Here is a 24,988-nt window from a genome sequence, read left to right as displayed (position 1 = left end):
TTCAGTAAGAAAATTCAACTGAAAAACAACAGATCAGATGAATTGATTTCTTCTATCTATACAAGTCATGGCTTACCAGGGACATGATAATCAAATTTGGGACAGACTTTTTTAGCAGGAGCTATAGCAATAGGAAAACAGGTAATGGTTTTAAACTAAACAAAGGTCAGAATAGATATAAGGAAGAAATATTTTATGATGAGGGTGGTAACACAGTAACAGGTTGGTCAGAGTATGCTAGATGCCCCATTTCTGGAAACAATCAAAATGCTAAAAGTCTACTGCTCAATAGGGAAGAAAATCTGGTTGCTAAGTTTATGGTATACTGGACAGAAAATGGGAATTGAAGGGGGAAAAATAGAAGAAAAAAGTCACTTAAATGAGGCACGAAGTAAAGCATTGTATTGAAAAGGTTAAGAAAACTCCAGAACAGACCACATGAGAAGCAGTGTGCAGGAGTCCCCACTACCGGAGGCTTAAGAACAAAGACAACAAACATCTGTCAGGAATGACATAGAGATAAATGTTGGTTACAGTTAGACATGTTGACTCCAGACCTTCTGCACCTCCAGTAGCCTTTTCTCAGTGCCATTTTCTAAAATTTTATCATAATAAAGAAACCTCACCATGCTGAGACTGGCACGTAATTAACAGCACTGAGAGCCAGAATATACATATATTTGCAAAAACTATCTAAATTAATCACATGCTGATCCTGGACGTCAGTGCTGTGACTACCTCTGAGAACAAAACCAGCCTATTTTTACTTTCATCACTCACTAGACAATCTAATTTTAGTATCTTGCTCACATAATAAATCAAATGCATTGATTTAAAAAGGAGTCTAGCTTTATATAATCATGTAATTTATTATTTAGTTGGGAGACAAATTAGACCTTACTTAAACCCACCAAATTCTTACTTCTTTTGAGGAAAAGCCCCCAAGAATTACTAGCAACTTGCTACCTGATATCTTTTTGTAACCACTGAGCATCATTATACTATTTCTATTTCAATATACTGCTAATTTATACTTCTCCAATTCTATTCCTAATTGACACTGTCTCACATGGGCATAAGGGAGAGCTGTGTTACATGACTCTAGACTGCTACCCTCTGCATACCAGTACTGCCAGAGCACTGGTGAAAGATGATGGCAGTTCTGAGACATCAATCTGGACTCTTCTGTATGAACTACTATCTCATTGCCATGTTTAAAAATTGTAAGTTTATTTTCAAGTGACACACTAATTTAAGGGTAGCAAAAACCAGTCACATAGAGAAAACATTCAAAAAGCTCTAAATCAGTACAATACTTATGATAATTATTCACAGAATCACAGGGTTGGAAGAGACCTTTAAGATCATTGAGTCCAACCGCTGCCCCAACACCTCAACTAAACCATGGCACTGACTGCCACATCCAATCTTTTTTTTAAACACATCCAGAGATGGTGACTCCTCCACCTCACCAGGCAGACCATTCCAGTACTTTATCACTCCTTCTATAGAAAACTTTTGCCTTATCTCCAGCCTGTATTTCCCTTGGCCCAGCTTAAGGCTGTGTCCTCTCATTCTGTCAGTTGCCGCCTGGAGAAAGAGACCAACCCCCACCTGGCTACAGCCACCTTTCAGGAGTTGTAGAGAGTGACAAGGTCACCTCTGAGTCTCCTTTTCTCCAGGCTAAACACCCCCAGCTCCCTCAGTCGTTCCTCACAAGGCTTGTGTCCCAAGCCCCTCACCAGCCTCGTTGCCTCCTCTGGATGCGCTCAAGCCTCTCAATGTCCTTCCCAAACTGAGGGACCCAGAACTGGACACAGCACTCAAGGTGGGGCCTCACCAGTGCTGTGTACAGGGGGAGAATGATCTCCCTGCTCCTGCTGGCCACACTGTTCCTGAGGCAGGCCAGGATGCCCTTGGCCTTCTTGGCCACCTGGGCACACTGCTGGCTCATGTTCAGCTGTCGATCCCTAGGTCCTTTTCAACATGGGCACTGTCCAGTCACACCGTCCCCAGCCCATAGTGCTGCAGGGGGTTACTGTGGCCAAAGTGTAGGACTCAGAAGTTGGACTTATTAAACATCATCTTATTGAACTCTGCCCATCCATCCAACCACTCCAAGTCTCACTGTTGATCCCTCCTACCTTCCAACAGATCGACACACGCTCCCAGCTTAGTGCCGTCTGCAAATTTACCAATGAAAGACTCAATGCCCTCATCAATGCCATCAATAAAAATATTGCACAGAACTGGCCCCAGCACAGACCCCTGAGGGACACCAGTGGTGATAGGCCACCAGCTGGATGCAGCACCATTCACCAGCACTCTCTGGGCCCGGCCATCCAGTCAGTTCCTAACCCAGCAAAGAGTGCTCCCGTCCAAGCCACGGGCTGCCAGCTTTTCCAGGAGTATGTTGTGGGAGACAGGGGCAAAGGCCTTTCTGAGGTCCAAACAGAAAATATCCACAGCCTTTTCTGCATCTGCCAGGCACGTCAGCTGGCCATAAAAGGAGACCACATTGGTCAAACACGACCTACCCCTCCTAAACCCCTGCTGGCTGGGTCTGATACCCTGGCCATCCTGTAAATTCTGTGTGATGACACTCAGTATAAACTGTTCCATCACCTGGGTACTGAGGTCAGGCTGACTAGTCTATAATTACCAGGATCCTCCTTCGCACCCTTGTTGTGAATTGGCATCACACTGGCCACCTTCCAGTCATCTGGAACCTCACCAGTGAACCAGGACTGTTGGTAAATGATGGAGAGTGGCTTTGCAAGCTCATCTGACAGCTCCTCATCACCCTGTGATGGATCCCAAATGGTCCCATAGATTTGTGAGCATCTTAGTGGCTCAGCAGTTCTCTGACTGCCTCCTCCTGGATAACAGAGGAACCATTCTGCTCTCTGACACCATCTACCAGCCCAGGAGGACAGTTGTAAAGGAGGACAAGCCATCTTCCCACTAAAGACTGAAGCAAAGAAGGCATTAAGCACTTTTACTTTCTCATCTGCAGTTACCGAGTTCCCTCCCACATCTAGTAGAGAACAAGGGTTTGTCTTGCCCTTCCTTTTGCCATTAATATATTTGCAAAGGTATTTTTTTATTATGCTTTACTAAAGTTACCAAGTTAAGTTTGAACTGAGCTTTGGCCTAATTTTTTTTTCTACATGCCCTAGCAACCCCCTTAAATACTTCCTGAGAGACCTGACCCTCCTTCCAAAGATGACACTTCCTCTTTTTATCCCCGAGTTCCTTCAAAACCTCATTGCCCATTCATGCTGGACATTTGCCTCATCGACTTATCTTTCAGCACACAGGGACAGTGTGTTCCTGTGCCCTCAAGATCTCTGTTTTGAAGCATGCCCACCATTCCTAGACTCTTTGTTTTTAAGGGCTGCTTCCACAAGGAACTCTCTAAATAAGTCTCCTAAATAGGCCAAAGTCTGCCCTCCAGAAGTCCAGTGTAAAAGTCTCATTGATGCTCCTCCTGATTTCACCAAATATTGAGAACTCTAGAATTTCATGATCACTATGCCCCAAGCAGCCTCCAACCACCACATCTCCCAGCAGCCCATCTCTATTTGCAAACAACAGGTCTAACATAGTCCTTCCCCTGGTGGGCTCAAAAATATAGTGTTGTTATTAAACTTCAAAAAAAGGCATGAAAATATGATTAGTCACTTAAAAGACAATATAAATTATCTTCTGGCCTTTTCTGTTCATCAGCCTTTTAGTTACTTTTTTTCCTCAGAGCTCTCTGCCCTCCTGCAGCTCCTTTCCTAGGCTTCTGTCCTCTTCACTCTGCTGCATCCTGAAGTCACACTGCTGTCAGGATGCTTTACATAGTGTTTTGTGTATGCAGTTGTTTACATGAGTATATACGTAAGTTTAAAAATATACCAAAAGATAGTTGGGGTGTTTTGACAATTTTTTCTCTATTTTATAAATAAATCAAAACTGCTTAAGTAAAGCTATTCCACAGACCCAAGTTCATACCCAGTCTCACAAGTTTGTCTCTGTCCTTTAGTTCTCACAGACCAGGTGCTTGCTATCTTATAATAACTGACAAGACAATTACTTTGATCATTGTTCCAACAGTACAGTTGGAGCTATTATTAGTCTTGTTCAACATGATCTTGGCCTCATTCAATTAAAAATAAAATCATTCCTGAGGTTATCCATTCAATCAGGTGTCTCTGGTGCACCAAGCTGGATAACACATCAGCTTCAAGTAGAGATAATTTCCTCTAGTGGAAAACTGATACTGACAGGAGTTAGTGCTGCTGAGTAACAGATGGAATAGATGTCCTTTGACTTGCACCTCCCTGTGGCTAATATCTTTATTCCACAAAAGGTTTAGTGTGTAAATGGGATAACAAATTTTTTTGTTTGTTTTATGTGGAAAAGGCACATGTATTGCTCTTAACTAAATGTTCTGCATTAAGCCCCAAGAAGCCTTTTTATTTCTTTTTCTTCCAGGTTTTATTGCCTGCATTATGATCCCGACAATTAAATCCTACAGATAATTTAAACATTAAATCCAAACAGGTTTCTAGAAAATACCATAGTGTGTTGTTGAAATTACTCCAAAACATTTAGAATTTAATGGAGGGTTATATTTCTACTACAGAACTCCAAGACTGATTGAAAGTTACGACAAAAGATTATTACTCTATTAAATGCCATAGTGGTTTCCTGCAAGAGAAAGGATGTGTGAAAAAAGTCCAGATATACTACCACACATTTTTGCAGTATCTGTGTGTGGTATTGAGATATTGGTATCTTTAACAGCTATTGATCACCTGCTGTTTTACTTCAAAGAATGCAGCCTCATCAAAAGGCCTTTTTTCACATCTGTATTTGAGCAAGTACAGCTACAGCTGCTCAAAACCATGTCAGTTTCTCTCATTTTGTCTGTCATTTTCATTACATAAATGCAGAAGATACAAAAATGAATCAGCATTTTTAAAAATGGCCTAGATCTGTATTTTGAAAATGTACAATTTGACAGAATACATCCTACAAGTAGATTTATGCAAACCCCTACAACCATCTTTTTGGATTGCAAAATACGCAGATCTGCCTTTTGTCTAAATCTTCAGGAGCAGACATATCAACCTATACATGCAAGTTCATCCATATAACTTGCATGTATAGGTTGCATATAAAGCATATATACTGCATGTAAAGCAGTAGCCTTCTTTTCAAGTCAAGTGAAAGCTGTAATTCCTGAGCAGATGTACATTCAAGAACCTCAAGGACGATTATTCACCACAGAAACCTAATTTATGCATCAAAATAAGTGAAAGTTCAATACAAAAAGGAATGAAACTAAATACTCTGATGTACCAATGCTCAGCAGCAACACTTAAATACAACTGATGCAAATCTATGGTTTGAAACTATCCACAAAATTGTTTTAACAGACCAAAGGTCACATCTAGCATATGCATATTTTTCTCTATAGCAAGTTAGAAGCAAAGTACAGCTTTTTAATCATCTTCATAACTGTGATTGCTGCACAAAATATGTAGTAAAGTTAATGAACATAAATTAGGTGCCATCTAGGACCCAGAAATTATGAACCTTGTCTTATCTGTGATTAGTCGTTACAATATTTAATCATGGGTTTTTTCACTCCAAGATTTAGTGCATCCTGTATATTTTGCTTATGATTTTGTTGTAAGGTTGAAAGCTACCACAGGCTGGGATATATGTTCCATATGCATGCAGAGTGATTAAGTCCCCCTTCAACCTCTCTTTCATCAACTGAACAGGTTGAGCTCTTTAATCTTCAGTTTATAAGTTTTGTCTAACAACCTCTGGACCATTCACGTTCCTCCCTTGAATTCCTTCCAAGATACATCCTTGTGAAAATATTTCCTGATAACAAGATAGTCTAGAAAATGTTGTGTTAATACAGTAGAGCGTAACCCCCATTTTCAGTTGATATTACTTTTTAATCCAGTACTTTTGGCATACCTTCACACCAAGAGTTCATGATGAGGTGGTTATCTATCCACAACAGCCCCTAAATACTATGATTGCCAAAGAGTGAAAAACACTGTTTTGCAATAAGGACATTGTCCTCAGGAATCTTGCCTGGAAATTAAAAACAATGGTATTTCTTTCTCTCCTTCCCTTCCACACTTCCCCTTAATTCAGTGCATGAGTCACTTTTTACTGGCAATATCTAATAATCTTAAGTTGTTTTTATCAATCATATATATTAAGATAAAAATTGTCTTACTCAACAGACTATTCTGATGTAAGGTGACACTAAGGCAGTTACTATACAAAAATCACTTAAAATCATAAGAGAAAGCAAACAACTGGTTAAAGATAGCCTGTTTCTGTATTAAAAAAAACCAAAAAAACACCTTCAACAAAAAGGGAAAAAATTTAAAAAATAAAAAGCCAAAACAAAAGACCAAAACACAAACAACAAAGCACCCAAACTAAGATGACTCAAATAGACACTGCACAACATTAGGATGGAGGCTAAAAAATGTTTGGTCGAATCATTCCTGTTTGATAACTACATGTGTTGTTTGGAAGCATGCAGGTCTCCCCTGTCACAGCATATATTGCAGTTGAGATATCCACAATACACAGAGTATCATCATACAATGTCAGAAAGCTTCAATCCATACAGAGTCAGGTGTCTGCCCATACAGAATAACATTACATCACCCCAGAAGGCTGCAAGCATCTGACCTTCTTTTTCTTTAGCCCAACCTTTTATACCCCTGATTGTTCATGCACTGCACCTGGGTGTCCTCTGTTCCCTCTGGTGATTGGTCAGTGCACCTGGGTACTCCATGGCTCACTGCTTTCGATACTGCTCACCTGCTTTCCACAGCTGTAGCCCACTGTCCTAGGGTGACATTGTGACACTTGTATCCCCATTGGTGTGTTCTGTTTATGCTGGATATTATGTTCTGTGCCTTCAAGACTGGCTCTGAAGAGTGAAAGTTTTGTTTTGGTTTCTTATCAACTGCTCCCCCATGGCTGGCAGGACACACAGACAGGGCAGTACATAGTGTGGCCTTTGCTTTTTGCTTGGCTTTTCGCTTCTGCTTTGCTCTTGCTTTTTACTTCTGCTCATCAGTTTAGTTAAGCAGTCTGATTTTTCCCCTGGACTGTTTTTCCTTTCCTTTTTTTGGAACTACTCGAATCTGCTCCAGACTGGGACCTGGGAAACAGCAAGAGTTTGCACCCTGTGGCCTGCAGTAGCTACCCCAGTGCTAGAGGGACTGATAACAGAGCGACCACTCCCAAGAGAGACTTTCTGAATTTGTCATCTTTTTCGGAGCGGTGAAAGAGTCTTGTCATGTTGTATTGTTCATTTTGTGTGCTGGGGGTGTTTTGCCTGTTAAATAAACAGGTTCTTTCCACTTCTCTCCAAGGAATCCTTCCTGAACCAGTTGGGGGAGAGACCATGTGGGTTTGCTTTCTGGAGGGGCCCCCTTTTAGAGGTTTTCTCCTAAATGTGCCCTAAACCAGGACACCCACTCCCTACTCCCAGTTACCAAAGCTGTGTGCCTGTTGTTGCTCTATTTCTAGAGTCTCGTACTGTTGTTCTATCAGATTTCTAAAGTCTATACCTCCTCGGTGTATTCTTATGGCTGCAGATCTTCACAGCACAGACTCCTTCTTCTGCATGTTCTCTCTCAGTTCAGGGTTCTTTCAAGGCTCTCCCTGACTGGCTAACCTGCCCCCTTTTATCTCAGTTATCTTCACTGGTCACAGCTGCAGCCCAATTAAGGACATGGCAGCTGCAGCCCATCAAGGACAACCGAGACCTCTTGGGGCAGAGCCTCTATACAGATATTCAAGTACAGATATTCAAGTACAATACATTTCCTCTACTATATGTGCCTGCACTCTGGCACAGCCAGCCCCTCACCTGTTTGCGCATGACGTCGGTCGCCTGCATGATGTAGCGAGGGGGCAGCCCATGGCTCCGGGCCAGCGTGATCGCCTGCTCCAGGGTGACGCTCAGGGTGCAGCTGCAATGGGGGAAAGAGGTCAGCTGTCTGATATCTCCTCAAAATAACTGCTTTTAAATCAACCCTCTTTTTAAAAAAATTATATATTAAAAGATTACATGGTAAATGTGCCTCCTATACCTCCCTCACCCATGCAGGCATTAGCCTGAACAGTATAACGTTTCTAAGATTTTGAGTGTAACAAGTGTTCTTGCCGACATACAAACAAATGCATTTGTTTTGTTTTGTTCTTAAGGAAAAAAACCCAAAGAAACTAAACCCAACTCCCCAAAAACCACAAAAAAACACACAAAAACCCACACGAAAAACTATGGCTTGGCAAGTGCACAACTTGGGGAGTAACAACCCAAGAAAAAGATTTTTTGCAATTGTATAAATCCCTTTTCAGGTGGTTTCTGCATGTTCTACCTCCCCTCCACTCTTAAAAGCAGACCAAAGCTTTGTACCAGAATCCCAATCTCTTACAATTAATTTAGCTTGATTATTGTTTTGGCACATCAGTGCAGTGCAAAATCAAGAGACATTTACCACTTTCATAAAAGAAAATAGATGAAAACTGCATTCCTTCAAATGAACTGTCCTGTGCCATTTGCTAATCTTTTTCAAAAAAACGCCTGAGGGACAAAAACTGATTGTGGTTCCTCATCTAACAGAAAGGATGTCACTGTTGTATCACAGCAACCAGAAAAGTTTCAGAGCAGTAGGACAGACAACCTTCCAGCACACCGGGAAGTAGCAGGGAAAGTCGTTTGGAACATGCCATCTGATTTTCATTGTTATGAGGACAAGAAAGAATGGCTGGTTTCTCATGCAACCAAGACCACAGCTGTAGAAAACTCATGGATAGAGACAAAACACCTGAATAGAAACAGGTGCTTTTAGAAAGAACATGTTTGAGGGCTGCTATAAACCCAGGAGGTGAGAGTGGCTCTACTCTGCACCAGTAAATCGCTTGATTTTTCTCTTCACAACCAAAGTGCTTCAATAATCAAATCTCTTGAACCAGAAAGATGGGTTGTACACAACATTATTCTACCTCAGCAGAACCTGACAAAAGCTGTAATTTTCAAGTTCAAATAATAAAACTCAGACACATTATTAATCTATAGTTTTGAGCACCCTTTGGCAAAATCCTGACCAAAGCGTTCTGCATAGTTTATAATATGCACACAGAACAGACAATATGTTTCAATCAAACACATATCTTGCTGAGCAGAAGATCTGTAGGAGGAAAAAAATGTGTCTGTACTTATTTTCTTACTGAAAAAAACCCAAACCCAAAATGACACATTTTAAAAACTGCTTAAGCTAATTTCTGGACTGCAAGAAGTTTCACTGAAGTGAGCATGGAGGGTACTAAATTTGATCTGTAGCTTTATTAATGGTCTTTCATAAAAAATTTATAAGCTAAGTGATTTTCCTTAGCAATTAGATAATTTTCATTTCCCAGTTTCTTGTATACACTGGCCTCAGTTAACTTGAGGCAAGAGTGTATTGATCTTTCCTGCTATGTGTTTGATTAAGGTGCAAGATAGCTAAATGTTAGATTAGAAATTCTAAACACTGTTTTCATCTTGTCTTTGAAAAGTGAAATATTGCACAAAATACATGTTCATAATATTTGCCAGCACCAAAATTTAAACATCCAACCTTCAAGACCAGATTGCAAAGGAGGCTTTGTTCTACTGACAGTGGAAAAAAGCAAAAGTATCTGAAATGTAATTTGACAGATATAATCTAAGCCAAACAAAAAGGGCAAAAATTTTCTCAGTAGGTATAATATGTATTAATGGGCTCAAAGTACAGCTCTCAAGCAAGTAGTTCCCGAGCCAAGTTTCCCAAAAATCCCATCTTCCTGGAACCCTTAAGAATGAAAGTATAAAAAAATTATATTCCGCATGCATCAATCAAAACTAACAAAAGAACCTTCTAAATGAAGGTCATATTGAAGAATTAAGTGCAATTTTGTGATTGAAAGAAGGCTGCCAAACTGCTCCCTATCCAAACCTGATGAAATGGCTGATGATCATGGACATTATGAGGCCTCTACATTTGGGCAATTCCAACCATGATTCAGAAATAAGGCTGCCAAGTGTGTAGACAGAGACATAACCAGAGTGAGAAAAGCATAGACAGAGCAAAACAGCATAATAAAGAATTTCTTTTAGAGGCTGTTATGGAGGTAGGCAACAACTACAGTACAGTTCTGAAACACATATTTTAAAAACTGCTTAAGCTAATTTCTGAAGTTCTGAAACACATATGCTAAAATTGAAGATCTCTCTCCACAGCAAGTAAGAATAGCAATTCTAAGGATAGTATTTTTAACATGTCCTATGAAATTAGTAGCAAAGACACTCAAAATGACAGCAGTGATGATGTTAATAATTATCACACCTCTTCAATAGAACATTTTATGTTTGAGGTGAAATCCTAGAGTAATGCTGGCTTGATACATCTATTTTCTCTTTTTAAAAACCTTCTTATTCATTAACAGATGTTAAAAATTGTTAAAATTGCATCAGAGACTTGATTGCATTTGAATATACTGTTTCACTAGAGATGGAATTTAATATCACCAGATTTTGTGTTTCTCCTCTGGCACATAAAAGGTCTGATGAATGGCAGAGTTAAATATAAACTATAGATTATGGCTTTTGTCCTGTGATTAAGAAATAAGGTGACTACTTTCTAAATAAAAAAAAAACAGTAACACTCAAATAGTGTCATTTTAGTCGAACACCAGATCAGTGAGATGGCATCTTCTAACAAAACTGATCATATTAATCTTCCATGAGATTATGCTGAAGGGACTCATTTATCTATATACTGGTGCTTCCTCCCAGCTCTTCAAATAGTTTTTTTAATTAGTACATATCCCTTTTCACAAATCAAACTCCCCTAGACACCTGCTGTGAAAGAAAAAATGCACACACAAAACATCAGATGGTAACATGGAAAAGTCATAACTGGAAGTACCTCAGCAATAGGGCTGCCAAGCATGGAGAGATAAAGCAAATGCAAATTTAAACCAATGTAACTTCTAAGATTTTATTAAACAATATGAAATCTGGTTATTCTCCATCTTGTAAAGTTATTCTGATGGCCTGAGCAAAGTTCAGTATCAAGGGTTGTCAGTAAATATGTGCAGTAAGCAATAATCCACTTTTCTCCTGCATTTTGAGAGCTGATAAACAGATGGTATTGAAGTTTACAAAGCAATCTGGAAGCAGTTCTGACCTCTGAAAGTATCTGGTCATTTGGATGCAATCAGCCCAGACAAGCCAAACAAGGAAAATATTTGGGGAAAAACCTTCATAACATTCTGTTATGGGAAGCATAAAGCCCAAATCCATAGATTTAACAGCGTAAACAGATCAAAATCTGTTCTGACTCCCTCTCTTTTCCTCTCACCCCTTTTTTTTAATGTGAGAAAAACAAAAGACCCAAATTCATCATTTCAGAATTTATGTCAGTTAGAATGACAAATTCCCTGTCTTGACAGATTACAACAGCAAGGCAGAGACATTTGGATTTCCCAGGACAACAGGGCTGAGAATTCCTCATTTCATCCATTTGGTTTCCAAGAAACAGAAGGGGCTGCAGCTGCTCCCAGCTCCTGCCTGCTATCCCCAGTCTCCCATCAGTCATGACAGTATTGATGTGAAGATTAAACACAAACTTTAAAACAACTTCTGGATCAAACCATTCTGAACTTGGCTAAAAATGTAAGACTAAATGATTTTCTATCACCAATAGTCCTTTTTTTTCTGACTAGATGTGATTTTCACTAAAGGGCTGCAAATCAGCTGGACAGATGCACATCAATCCTGAAAAATGGAGTTGTAAAATACAAATACAGACTGATATTTTCTGAGAAATTGATTATTTCACAACAGCTTGCCTAATGTCATTGGAAAGGAAAAATAATTTTGAGTTTGTGTTCACTACCTACAGAGGTGCCGTGCAGCAAAGTGCATATTTAGGTTACCAGAGCAAAAGCTATCTAAATCATCCAATTCATTCTCAGGTTTCAATTAGGCTTTCAGCCATTCTACATCCAAAAACATACCAAAACATCCCTTAGAAAAATGCCCTGAGTAGAAAAGATGAGGTGAAACAAATTGGTTTAGTAGTTACCACAGTCAGAGATGTCAAAATGAATTATGTTCTATGTGAATAGGAAAAAAATATTAAAAGGATGCATGTATGCTTCGTCTAATTAAAAACTAAAGCTTCTCTCAACATATAATTTAATGTCATTATTGTTATTTTAATTACTTTTCTTCCCATGCATCATAAGCTAATCATTCCTACATTTGACCACTTTTTATATCAACTAAACTACAAGTAATCTTTTTTTTTTCTGCTGTCATTTAAATTAATATGTATAGAAGGAATATTATTTAAATCAGTGCATAAAGTAATAAAAAACTTAGTGTTAAAGTAAATCAATTTGGGGTAAACATTTTATGGGGCATTTGTCTATAATTAATAGTGATAGCTGGGTAATACGCATTGATTCTGATGAACAATCTGAAGAAGAATATAGACACAACAAAACTAAAAAGGAAGACGAATGTTGTTCAGGACTATAAAAAATGGGTGGACAAAGTATAGGCAGGCCTAATTCAAGATTGTTCCACAAGCTTTAAGATGTTCTCACTGTGGAAATGTGTCTCCATGCAAATAAAACTGAAGCTTGCATTCTCTGTGCCCATAACTGAAACTTTGCTGAACAGCCTTGCTTTTCAACAGAGGTAAATTTGGCCAGCCATTAAGTATTAGAGAGAAAATGAGCACGAAAATCATACACTAAACTACAGTACTGTATTTCATAATTACAGTAAACTCTGCTGGAGTTCAGGACTTAGTTTTAGTCCCTGTATGAATCTTTGTGAAGCTGAAATGTTGCCAGTGTGGAAAGGCCACTGTAAAATCAGTGTTGGATGGAACCTGTCCACTGAAGGCCTGTCTAACATATCGAAAGCCATTATTATGCACATCAAGTGTATTAATTCCATGCTGAATCAAAACCAACACTTCAAAAAGTAACTGTCTGTGGAACACACCATCACCACACAGAATGGCCATGTGCAGCCTGTGTTAAAGGGATTTTCTGCCTTTTGTCCATTAAGCATCAGCATGCAGGGGTTTCATTCACAAAAGGCATCACTGTGGTTACACAGTTATGCAAACCTCAGAATAAAGATACCCCAACTCCCTTATCAGGCATACCTCCACCATCCTACAACAGGACAATCAAACCCAGCTCTACCAGATATTTTCAGACACAAACTACCAATAGATTTCTGACTTACTGAAGTGGATGGCATGAACTTATCAAGCCAGAGAATCATTCTTGGGAGGTAAGTATCTATTAGTCATATATCAAATCTATCATTGGTTAATGAACTTTTTGTAGTTTACAAACATATTTTTATCAAGGTTATTTGGTTCAATATTAGTAATTTGTAATAATGAAGTAAAGGAAAGGAAGGAAGTACAAAGGAAGTAAAGTTAGTATTTTTTCTGTAGATTTAAAGATTATTGTCATCCAGTCTATTTCATAAAAAAATGTAAGTATTCTACCTCTTTAAGACAAAGAGATTTTCAAAGAAAAATTAGGAAGAAAAAAAAAAGGCACTTCTTTTCACTGCACCTCATCTGTCAGTGTTAAAAAACTGCAGGGAGCATCTTTTCACAATCATTTTTCCTGTAAGATCTTAGCACCTCTAGTCAGCTGGAAATGTTGCAAGGAAGCAATTTCACTATTAAATATTCTTTGCTTGATGAGAGAACAGCATTTCCAAAGTTTTAAGCTATTCCATGCCTTTTATTTTCTCATTTTCCATCATACTTGCAAAAATAAACAAACAGAATCTAAAGGCATCTGAAACCCCAGCTTTGGCCATTATCTCTCATTCTGTGTAGAAGATCTTTCCATTAAAGGCTTGTTCCTCTGTAAGGAGGCAAGTAAATCTGGTAAAAAATTGCAATTTACTTCTTGTCTTGTAATTATTCAAGCTATTCACTTAACTCTCTTTATGCCAAAAATTAAAGCAGATCTGGTTACGTTTTTAATTTCAGATTGTTTGAGAGGTCCTATTTTATTTTGATTGTACAGTAGAAGATTTTGCATGAAAAACACCAGTTTCAAAGATCTGGACTGCAGATAAGACAATTGTGCAGGAACTGAAGCACGAAAGGATGATTCTAGAGAGCACAGTGATAGCATTGTGTCAACCCTGCTACTAAACATCCATAATGTTAAAAGAAGACCAAATAGAAAAAAAGCACACCTTGAAATCCATACTAGTAGTGACTTAGATCCATCTTTTCTGTCTCACTGCATTTAATGCATTTCTCTGCATTTCAGACTGCATTTTAAACAAAATAGGTGTCTCAGAATTTAAAACATACAGAACAGTAAGACTATCATCCATCCTGTGTATGCTTTAGATACACTAGAGTTGACAAAGCAAAAATGTACCAGATTGCCTATGAAAGACAAATATAGAGCAAAATAAAACAATTACTGCTGTAGGAACAGCATAGCACTATTTTTGCTAAATGTCTTGCCTATTCTATTTTAAGACAAATTCTCACATATTTCAAAATTATTTTGTTGGTTTTAGGTAGTAACCAGCACAGAATGTAATACCCTATTATCCTAAACCCTAAATTATCCTGCTCTATCGCAAATAATACTGTCTTATCCCAAATAATTATTTTACACAAAGAGAAGTTTATTTATGCCTCAGTGGGTATGGTATCATAAAAATGTAATAATTGTAGACAGACATAACATAACTACCATTTAAAAAATAAAAGAGAATCTTGACTAAATGGGAAGGTAGCAGGACTAAAAGCCCAGTTGAGACCAGATGGCTGGAGAAGGGTATGGATTAGTTTTTGAGGCTGTGCTAACCTGTCTCCTGAAAGCAGTCCCATTGACCCCTGAAAGCTTTCTTACTGGGAGTTTATAGCCTAAATACAGCTGCAAAACTCACTCCAAGGGTTTTCTTTGTAGCATGCACTCATTGAGCTCAGAACTAAATTCTTAGAGGAAAATTTCTGAATCTAAAAGGAAGAATTCTTACGCTAGAATGTCAAAAATACAAATTCAGGGAACCTATTTTTCACCTTGTTTCATTTGATTCACAGAAAGGCAGCTGGCCATGATGGACAGCTTATGGTGCTACTCTGCTTTGCAATGTGGAAGATGAAGCAGGTTTGGCTGGATTGCAGGACCACTGCCAGCTACAGGAGACAGCATAATCAACACTTGGCAAAACCTGCCTCATTCTTCAGCCAAGTGTCTGCCAGCCAGAACCCCACTGCTTGAAGGATGGTAACACTAAGGAGAGAATTTCTGCAGGGGAAATTAAAATTCAGAAAAGAAAATAAGACTCTGATTTTTCTAGGTTTCATCAAGATTATAGAAGATTTTCCCCTTGATCCTCCAGGAAATGCAAAAATTTAAATAAACTTGGGATTTGTTTCATTTGGATGCTTTAAATTATTCCTTTGAGCCTGTAAGGCCTATGGTCCCTGAACAGACTTCTGCAGCTGCTGCACCTAATTTCATTTTGGCACAGAAAGAGCCTAGGACATGTCTGTGCAGTGCAGTCTTGCTCTTCTCCCTCAAGCAGGAGCTAGAATCATGATTCAATAAAATTTAAAAGTGCCTTTCATCACCTGCATTTGTACAGACTGATAGCAACTTCAAACAGAATGAACACAAGCAAAGAAAGCAGAACATTGTTTACAGGGTGACAGCTGCCTGGCAGGCAGAAATATAATTATGAAAGATAAAAAAGGTAAAATAAAAATGCAAACTATTGATTTCTCAAACTAATTCAGAGCTCTGTTCCTCTTGTTGATCAACAAGGCATGTTCACTTATGATAATCCAAGGGGAGGTTTGTAGCACTCACACATCACTTAGGACAGTGAAGGTTAAAGGGACTTATTTTCCCCCATCCTTGGTTTTCTGGTACTCAAAATGTATTTGGAAAGAACTGCTGTCTGAAATAGATATAGGATTGCAGGCTTTAATGTAAATTGGTAAACATATTGTCGTAATAAAAATCAAAGAAAAGCAATCACCAGCAATCCAAAATCCCCAGCATTATCTTGGATATAAGGATGAAAGTATGAACTCTGTCAAGCTGTTTTAGCCTAGTGCAGCGTAAAAAGCAATTTAATATGGATCACAGAGAAGTCAGAAACCAAGACACTGCTGATCCAGAGATCAGCAATCACTGTCAAAGCAGACAAAGCTGCTGTTTCATAGTTCTTTGCCTCTTCTGCATTGGACTGTCACCCAGTGCCTCCCTCACAAGCTATCTGGGACTTGCTTCTGGTTAGAAGGAGCAGTGGCAGAACCTCCCCCTGCCCCCTTGTCAATCCATGACACCTAAATTCAGAGAACACAGAAAGGGCCCTCAAATCAGTTCAGTAGGGGATGAATAAATTGAGTGAGGGAAGGTGTGTGTGTATATATATATATATATATATATAATTCTATTTTACATTCTATTAAATGTATTTAAACTTTGACAGATGAATGTCTTGCTCATCTCCCACACCCCATGAACAAAAGAAAGATGTTGATGAGTGGAGCACCCTGTACTCTTCCAGAGACTCTCAGACATTCACTCCCTTGAAGACCAATCATAGAAACTGAGTTAAAATGAGGGCTTTTAAAAAGAAAGTATGGGGGAGCCTTGCTACAAGTTGAGCTTCATTTTTAAGCTGGCAAGACTGACAAATGAATAGATTCTAAAAATTTAAAGATGTTAATTTTTTTAATTCTTCTGCAAGAAAAATTCACATAATTCCCCCCATCTGTTCATCCAGTAGCATCTGTAGATAATACCAGTTTTAACTCATTTAGTATCCGTGGCCTATTGTTAAAAAACAGTCATGAGCCATTGATCTGGACCTACAAAACGTGAAGTTCTGCAACTGATCACAGTCATGGACTTCACAGTATTTCGTTTCTAAGAGCACAGAAAGCCAGATACACTGCTGAGTACAACCAGAGACAAATATCCCCTCTAACTCAAAATCAGTAGCTGGAACTCTAAGGAACTAGCTAACAAGCTAAGGAGCACTATTTTGCAACATTATCTGCCCTGGTTAAATACTACTCCAACAAACAGAAGAATTTAGCCTTCAAGATGGCAGGCATAAAGCAAAATCCTCTGTCTATGGGACTTGATGACATGCAGCATCTTACTCTTTCCTCTTGTGTCCTCCCCACAGGACTTTGTGTTGCTGCAAGACTGTTTCTCTGAGAGCAGCAAGGAGAGTAGGTCCACAAAAACACTGCAGAATTCAGCACTAGAAATGCTGGGCACAAAATTCACTGAGCAAACCTACCAGCTGGAAATAAAGCAAGCTTTCTATCTGGGCAAAGGCAATTTCAGAATGTCAAAAAACCAAAGCCCACTTAGTACTGGACTGCAGAGATGTGTCCTAGGGAGACCAGAAAGAGAAAACAGCACATGAAGTGACTTTATATGACTCCAAATGCTAAGGAAAAACTTCTTCATCCATCCAGTTTGCATCTTCAACAGTAGTTTCAGGAAATTGTTATTAAAAAACTTTCTTAGCTTTAACAACTCAAAGGGATTTATTTCCCTTAGAAGAGTGAAATAATCCCTTCTTGTCTCTAAATACATGAGTTTTCTTCTGAACTTCCAAGTACAAACCCCTGAGTACCTATACAATTTCTCAAGTAGCTCATTCATTTTTCCTGGAGGGCCCATCTTGAGATATCTCTGATAATGCCAAGAGTTGGTGTTTCTTTCTCTGAACAGATGGTAGCCACAAAGGCAGTATTAATGCACAAATGAAGTAGCAGTATCTTGTACCAAAACTCAAATGGACTCACTGTAAAGTAGAACTAGTCATGCTTTAGAGAAAAGCATCTTGCATCTTTACTTTATGTAAATAGATGATGATGAATACTTTAACATCTAGACAGAAACCCACACATAACACTTTAAATCCCATTCCCATGCTCATAATACAGTCTTTAAAATCAATATGGTTTTATGCTTGGTTTTCTAATTTTTTGTGGTTTTCAAATAAACTTCTATAGATATTTTAGAAGTTTTTATCTTTGAATTAGCCCTCGTTTTCAGCAGAAATTTAATGATGAATTAATTTTCATCTTAGAATAGCTCATGTTCAGATTTAAGCAAACCGGATCTTTTTCAGTCACCAAATCATTCTGAATAATTTATGGCCCACGCACTACAGGGTAATAGTTTATTTGGGTAGTTCTGACTACAGTCTTAAACTATCAGAATTTTTGGCACAAATGTATTGACAAATTCATGAAATGCGGGTCAAACCCAGAGGCAGTCTTTTTTCAGCTTAAAAAAAACCCGCAGAATTATGCCTGACTCCTTTTCTGATCACGTAAGACATGAAACTCAAAGCAAGACAAAGATAAAAGCTGTACAGCCTCATGGTCTTCTGAAACAACAGTGTCATGACAGCCCATGCTCCACAGCATTTGCATCTTCCTCTGATATCGTGACTAATGTTACATAGCAAAGCTTTCTCCTGCTATTCCCGAAAATTAAATACAGTATACAGTATGTTATGTACATTTGTATCATTGACAGAGAGTAATACAAGTGGTCTGTTGCCAACTCTCAAGTGGCAAACACTGTTTCATACAACTTAATTTTTTTGGCTGTATATGAAGCTTTTCCTTTTTTTCATGCCTGATAATCTGCATTGCTTATGTTGCAATTGCCTCTTTTCTTCTTCCCTCCTCAAAACTCTTTGGAAGAAAGGATTTTACTTTAAATCAGGAGAAAGTATTGCTCATTCTATCACAAGGTATTGGTAACCAAGGCTGCTAAAATAAGGACTTGCATAGATCAGAAACTAAGCAGCATTTTTAACATACTGCTACCCCTGATCTGCAGTTTGGAATTCTCATGAGAAGAGCATATTTTTAGTATCAGATTATTTGTTATGTTAATTCTTTCATTTGTTGGGGTTTTTCCCTCTCTGAAATTTTAGTCTTTGCTTTTTTGGTACACTGTCCCAAAAAATTGTAATCTCCCCAGCTGGAACATAAATATATTGTTACCTGTGACAAGTAAGATTAAGTTTTAGAGAGTTCTGTGGTGTTACTACTGTTATATATATATTTGTCTATTAAAATCTCTTAGGGTTGATGACAAAGTTCAATTTACTATTGGTCAGTCTATTTTTTGGTATTATATTAAGGACATCAACCATCCTTCAGGCTGAACCTCTTGTTACCATAAGGTGTACCTGCAGAAATCGATGTGTCTTATTTCCTTGAATCAATCATCTGGTTTCCTTGAGTCAAGCTCTACTATTATTCCCCGTACCATACAAAGTAAATAAAAATTTCAGCATTTCATGCCTCGTTAAGAGTTCAATATCATACTTACTATTCATCTAGGTAACATTTCTCTTTCTACTTTAGCAATTAAGTTTTCTGCCTTTTACTGAATTGAATGGGGAACAATCTCATTACAACTGCACAACCCAAAAAAATTGTACTGTCTACTTCCATCAATCACTGCAAACACAGTTCTAGAATTCCCACAAATCTTTCAAGTGCACTCGCTGTTCCATGTAAAATATTCGATATTTAGTGTAAGATCCATCTTTGAAAAGAGAGCAGTCTCCAACCTGCAGTGACAGAGTGACAGACTGCCAAAAAAGGAGGGAAACAGCAGTTTTCCTACCGGTGAACCCCGCTGTTGCACATGATGATGTGGCAGGCTCCCAGCCGGCTGCAGAGCTCGGAGGACACCGAGAGCAGCCCAACGCCGGAGGCGCTGCAGGCGGTGTAGGCGCAGGCGGCCGTGCGCTTGGAGCGGATGAAGGAGCCCACGAGCCGGTACAGCTCATCCAGGCAGTTGAGAGGCCTCATCAGCTGCAAGGGAGGAACAGAGAGGTACCTGAATATTTGCCCCTGAGAGCACATGAAATACTCTCTCGGAGCAGACCATCAGAGATGCAGGTAGAACACCAGGTCTGGCTGAGAAAGCCGAATTCCATAACATAAATACCAAACACAGAGTCTTCTGATACATGACACATGACAACTTCCTAAAGCTTTTCACTTCTTCCCATCACTGACTGTTTCCTTCCCAGTTCCTGCCTATGGAAGTGTTCTTCACATCAACAGACTCAATTTACCCATGAGTGCTGTATCCATTAATGGGCTGGGAAAGAAGGGAAGACATAAAGAAGCAACCTACAACTGCACACATATACAGGAAGATACCAAGACTTGTTAATTGACTCGCTGAGAAAATCATCTTACATTTATGACAACACTGTCCTTTATTTGTCAAATGCCTAGTTCCTAATCCTGACTAACATCAAAAAATAAAAATTAACAGATGTGACAAAAACATACTACAAAGCAAAACCAGTTAACTTTGTAGTAAGACTTAAAATAATCCCAGCATTACTGTACTAAGAATGAATGAAGTAAAGAAGGCAGCTTTCAAGTGCAAAGCTTGTGTCAGAAGAGAGTCTTCAAAAGTGGTCTAGCAATGAAAACCAGTATCTCATGGTGCTTTGTGTAAATGAGATGTTCAAATACAAATTTTCAGACCACCTAATTCCAAATTCCCACTTCTCTTTATTCCAGAAACACATAAAGATCGCAACAAATTCCCATGCTACTCAAAGAATTAATCTATTGAAAGATAGATTAATTCCCTAAAGACAGTTTTAATTAGTTATAGAAACACCAGCCTCACTTGGTCCTAGTTACTTCATTGAAAAGCATAGATGTCAAGAAAATCAGCTATAAAAAAATATTTTAACCTGGGTTCAAACAGATTTAACTTGGTTTAGGTCCTACTGGATTAACTTGCATCTGTCTAAATTGATTTTAGCTGGTGTCATCTACTAATGCAAAGCTATGGACAATGAAGTGCAAGGCACAGCCAAAAGTGGATCATGCACTCACTCTTTGCTTGCTCCAGCTGCAAAATAAATGCCTTAACTTAACCTAGCATCCCTTGGTCAGATGTGGATTATGAGATGCTTTTCTCTTGCCCTTGAACTTTTTGCTGAAATGGATAGGGAACAGGTTTAGGGGCAACAAGCACTTCCCTCACAGCTAAACATCCCCTGCTGCACCTGTGACTGCCAGGCAAGCTGCTGACTCCCCAGGGAAGGAGTGGCAAATGTCCTTCTTCCCCTGTGTGCAGTCCTGCATGGATCCAAGAAATAGGAACCACCAGTCTGTTAAAACCAGGGCTGATACTGACATAAAATTTTAGTCTGACATGGAGCTCAGCTGATGAGCAGTTATTTCTCAAGCCATAGTAGCTCGATCACTTTCACAGGCAAGACCCCAGGAATTTCTTTATTCCCCCTACTGGGGTGCAATGCAGGAATTAACTCTTCAACGAGGGAATAGAGCATTAAATGAATTTTTATAGCCCCTGGGATCTCTCAGCCACAGAGGTTTAAAGAGAGATGAAAGCATTTGAAGAAAGCCTAAATAAGAAGATTCAGAAGAAAGTCTTCTGAGCGGGATGCTGAAGGAGTATTTAATTTGGAAAAGCACTTCCAGCTTTCAGAACAAAGAATTTCTGCCTGCACCTTACATGCTCCCAGGGCAGCAGCATTGCTCTGAAAGTACAGTAAAAAAGGAAGGTAATGATTCCTCTTCTCAAATACAGATACCCAGATACCCTCCTGCCACACCTTTTAATCAGAACCACATGGTACCACCAACCCCAAAAAACACAGGTGGGACAAAAAGCTGCAAGAGAGCTCCTCCTTTCCCTGCCCCTCTCCCCCCAGCTTTAAACAATTCAATTTTTGATGGAGTAAGTCTCAGTAACACAGTGTATAACATGCAGAGTTTAATTAGGCACTTAACATTTTTATTTACCTTATCTATATAAGCTGCTTTAGATGTTGAATTTGGAGGCAAGTTTGACTTGTCCAGGTAGAATGCCCTGAAAGAACAAACAAATAGAGTAAGGCAAAAACTAATTGTTTCAAGTCCTGAACAAATTTCTTCAAGGGACTATTCTTAAACAACATCCTAAGGTTGGAGGGTGTTTTACCTTATGGAAAGAGAGGGTCAAGGAGTAATACAATACAGGCACTATCACGCCTTCTTTTAAAGTAATTAAATAAACAGCAATAAAATAAAGACCTTTTTTATTCTGGAGACAAAAAACTGTCCCTCTGCCCTTTGGCAGTACCGTGCAAAATTTTAACATCTAGTTATAAGAAAAAAGAAAAAAGGGGATCTGAAAGTGATTTCCAACAAAGTTACCCATGGAAAAAAAAGTCTGTGGCATCTGTATAGATTTTAAGAGTGACTTTGGGAAAACTGGCATAGAAACAGTGCCTGAGCCTCACATTCTACAAGCTTTTTTTATATCTGCTGTATATAAGTGCAGTAACATAAAAGCAGAATCCCCAACATGAAACACAGTACTGACAGAGGAAACATATACATGTTCATAATATAAAAAGAAACAAAAAAGCAGAAACCCTACAGGGGACAAATATGCATTATACATGTCTTCTTCAATTCAGGAACCCCAGAGGAAATTTGTTTTAGCTTTCCAACTTATAAGCACATTAATTGCTCACCACAGAGGAGCGATCATTAAGCATCTCAGAGGTAAATATCACACATATCTTTGTGATAAGATCACAGGTTTTAGTGCCTCTGCAGCAACACTGAAATAAGTCTGTCACTGCCACAGCAGTGAAGCTGGACCAACCAGATGATCTTTAAAGGTTGTCTAACCCAAACCATTCCATGTTTCTCTGATCACAAAACTCATTCTGCTGGTAGTAAAGGTCCTAAAATCTCCTGTGGCAGCTGAAAACAGAAATATTCGGTAGGCCTCCCTACCTACCAGTGAGAACCAGGCAGCAGCTACTAATGCAGAAACTCTGGGCAGCATTTAAATGAAACAGAAGCAGAGAAACCCAACTGAACTGTGGAACACATAGGGGAAAAAAAAGAGAGATTCTCCAGTGACAACCTCAAGGTATCACTGTGATCTATCTCCACTGTGTGTGCTCAAGACACAGACCTGACTAAAGGCCACAAGTGAGCCCCAGCCCAGGCTGGAACTAAGGAGTTTGGCTGCCAAATTTCAGTTGATCTACAGTATGGAGAAAAAAAAAAATGTTTTCTTGCATCCTAGCTCTCAAACAAGAGGATCAGCTGGATACCCCAGTCGTTAAAGCACTGGTTCATGTAGTACATAAGGCTAAAATTGCTCCCCCCCCTCTTATTTTATTATTTCATCTGGGAGAGAAGTTACATTGTTGCACACTTGCTGGGCAGGAGTGCAGACTGCAGATCTGAATACCTGTTACTCTTCAATAATCTGCAATAATTTAGTTGATTTAAAAAATCCATCCAATCCATCCATTATTTGTTTGTTGTTTTTAGTTTTGAAAAACAAATTGTCCCAAATTTAAGGTTTGAATTCATTCCCTCAGAAAGCACAGCAAAGATAATCTAGTTCTGTTATTCCACTAAGCCTGTTGCATGATCCACAATGCACTCTGTGTCAAAGGAAGCTGGACACTATTGAAAGGAAAAGAGGTTTGTAGAGAAAATTACTCATAAATCACTTTGAGTGGCCACAGCACATAAAAGCTACCTCAGCAGCAGCAGACCAACCTTTTCTCTTTGTTAGCAAAGCTACAAAACAAAGCCTCATGCTGCTCTCCCCTGAACGTTATCAGACTGAAAGGCTATACTGCTTTTTCCTGCCATACAATAGAAAAATCTGCTTCATTCAGAGACTGTTCAGCAATCCCATCTCTTTGGACTGTTATTCCAGCAAATTCATCTGCATTAAATAAAACCAGAAACCAAATATGGAACAGTACACTAATTAATGGGGTACATGGAATATAATTAACTCAAGAGTATAAAATGAAGCAACACAGACACTGGAATGGAATATGTGGTTATAGGAATTACTCCATTAATTCAGGCAATTATTCACTAACCTAAAAAAACCCAAACAAAAAATCAACTTTACACAACATTCATTTAAAATATAAAAATATCCTGTTACAAGTGAAACTATTCCTTCCCCATCAGATAACACTCCCAGATGTTTCTCAAGTGCTTTATTTTTATTGCTTTTCATAAGAACTGTCTTCAGTATTTTACAGAACATGACAACCTGTGGACAGCATATAAATTTCCAAAGCACTTCACTTAATTACTAAATGCTTGTTAAGGTCCTTAATCATATTTTATGGGAAAAGTTAATGGCAATCTTGGCATGGTGCCCAATTTGGACAATATTTTCTAATCCATTTGAAATGAACCAGAATGAAATCATAGTTCTTTGTCTCCAAATGTGATGTTCGTTTAGCTTTTAAAGCCTTGCAATTTCTCTAAGATCCAGCAGAAAAGCCTTCCTTTAAAAAAAAGGTAGATAATCCAATACACAATAAATCTACTGAGGATTATTGCTGTGTTCGACTTTTGTAAGATATCCCCTACACAGCAATGTCAAATAAGAGGGACAAGTATCTCAGAGAAACTAACATCAGGGTAAGGTAACAAACATCTTAGGGTTCAAAAAGTAAAATCTCTCACAAGATAAAGGCTTTCCCAAGATGTCTTCCCACAACCTGAGTACAAAGGAAATGCAGAAGTACTGATGTTTTCTTAGTGAACACATTTTACAGGGTACCCTCCAAAGCTGACACAGACATGTATAAAGTCCTGAAAATTGAAATTTTGCAAATAGAAGCCTAAGAAGGTTTCAGACCTGCAGAGACACGCATTCCTGAGTAACTTGGAACAGAAAGATAATTCAAGCAAATCCAAGTGTTTAGTCTTATTCTCAATTTCTTGTGCCAGTAAGCCCACAGGGTTATCCTAGGTATTGCTAATCTTTTTTTTGAAAAAGGATAGTAAAAAAATAATTGAAGAGG

General features: G+C 38.7%; 1 protein-coding gene and 1 long non-coding RNA gene across 4 annotated transcripts in view; one reads left to right on the top strand and one right to left on the bottom strand.

Moving 5' to 3' along the window:
• Nucleotides 1-24,988, bottom strand: part of PREX2 (phosphatidylinositol-3,4,5-trisphosphate dependent Rac exchange factor 2) — a 172,796-nt gene that overhangs the window by 10,777 nt on the left and 137,031 nt on the right. For both annotated transcript variants that reach the window (XM_077186296.1, XM_054644997.2), the window contains 3 exons: nucleotides 21,945-22,011; nucleotides 19,768-19,958; nucleotides 7,913-8,015 (listed from right to left, as the gene is read on the bottom strand). In XM_077186296.1, coding sequence (XP_077042411.1) covers nucleotides 7,913-8,015; nucleotides 19,768-19,958; nucleotides 21,945-22,011 — 361 coding nt within the window. The remainder of the gene's footprint in view (nucleotides 1-7,912; nucleotides 8,016-19,767; nucleotides 19,959-21,944; nucleotides 22,012-24,988) is intronic.
• LOC143695260 (uncharacterized) lies at nucleotides 11,527-15,876 on the top strand. 2 transcript variants are annotated; one of them, XR_013184365.1, is made up of 2 exons: nucleotides 11,527-11,743; nucleotides 15,183-15,876. It is a non-coding gene; the product is annotated as an uncharacterized LOC143695260 (long non-coding RNA). The 2 variants fall into 2 exon arrangements; XR_013184364.1 differs by lacking the exon at nucleotides 11,527-11,743 and adding an exon at nucleotides 11,750-13,384.

Source organism: Agelaius phoeniceus, chromosome 1 (assembly GCF_051311805.1).
Source record: "Agelaius phoeniceus isolate bAgePho1 chromosome 1, bAgePho1.hap1, whole genome shotgun sequence".
NCBI classification, from domain to species: Eukaryota; Metazoa; Chordata; class Aves; order Passeriformes; family Icteridae; genus Agelaius; species Agelaius phoeniceus.
This window is presented reverse-complemented; position numbering and strand designations above follow the sequence as displayed.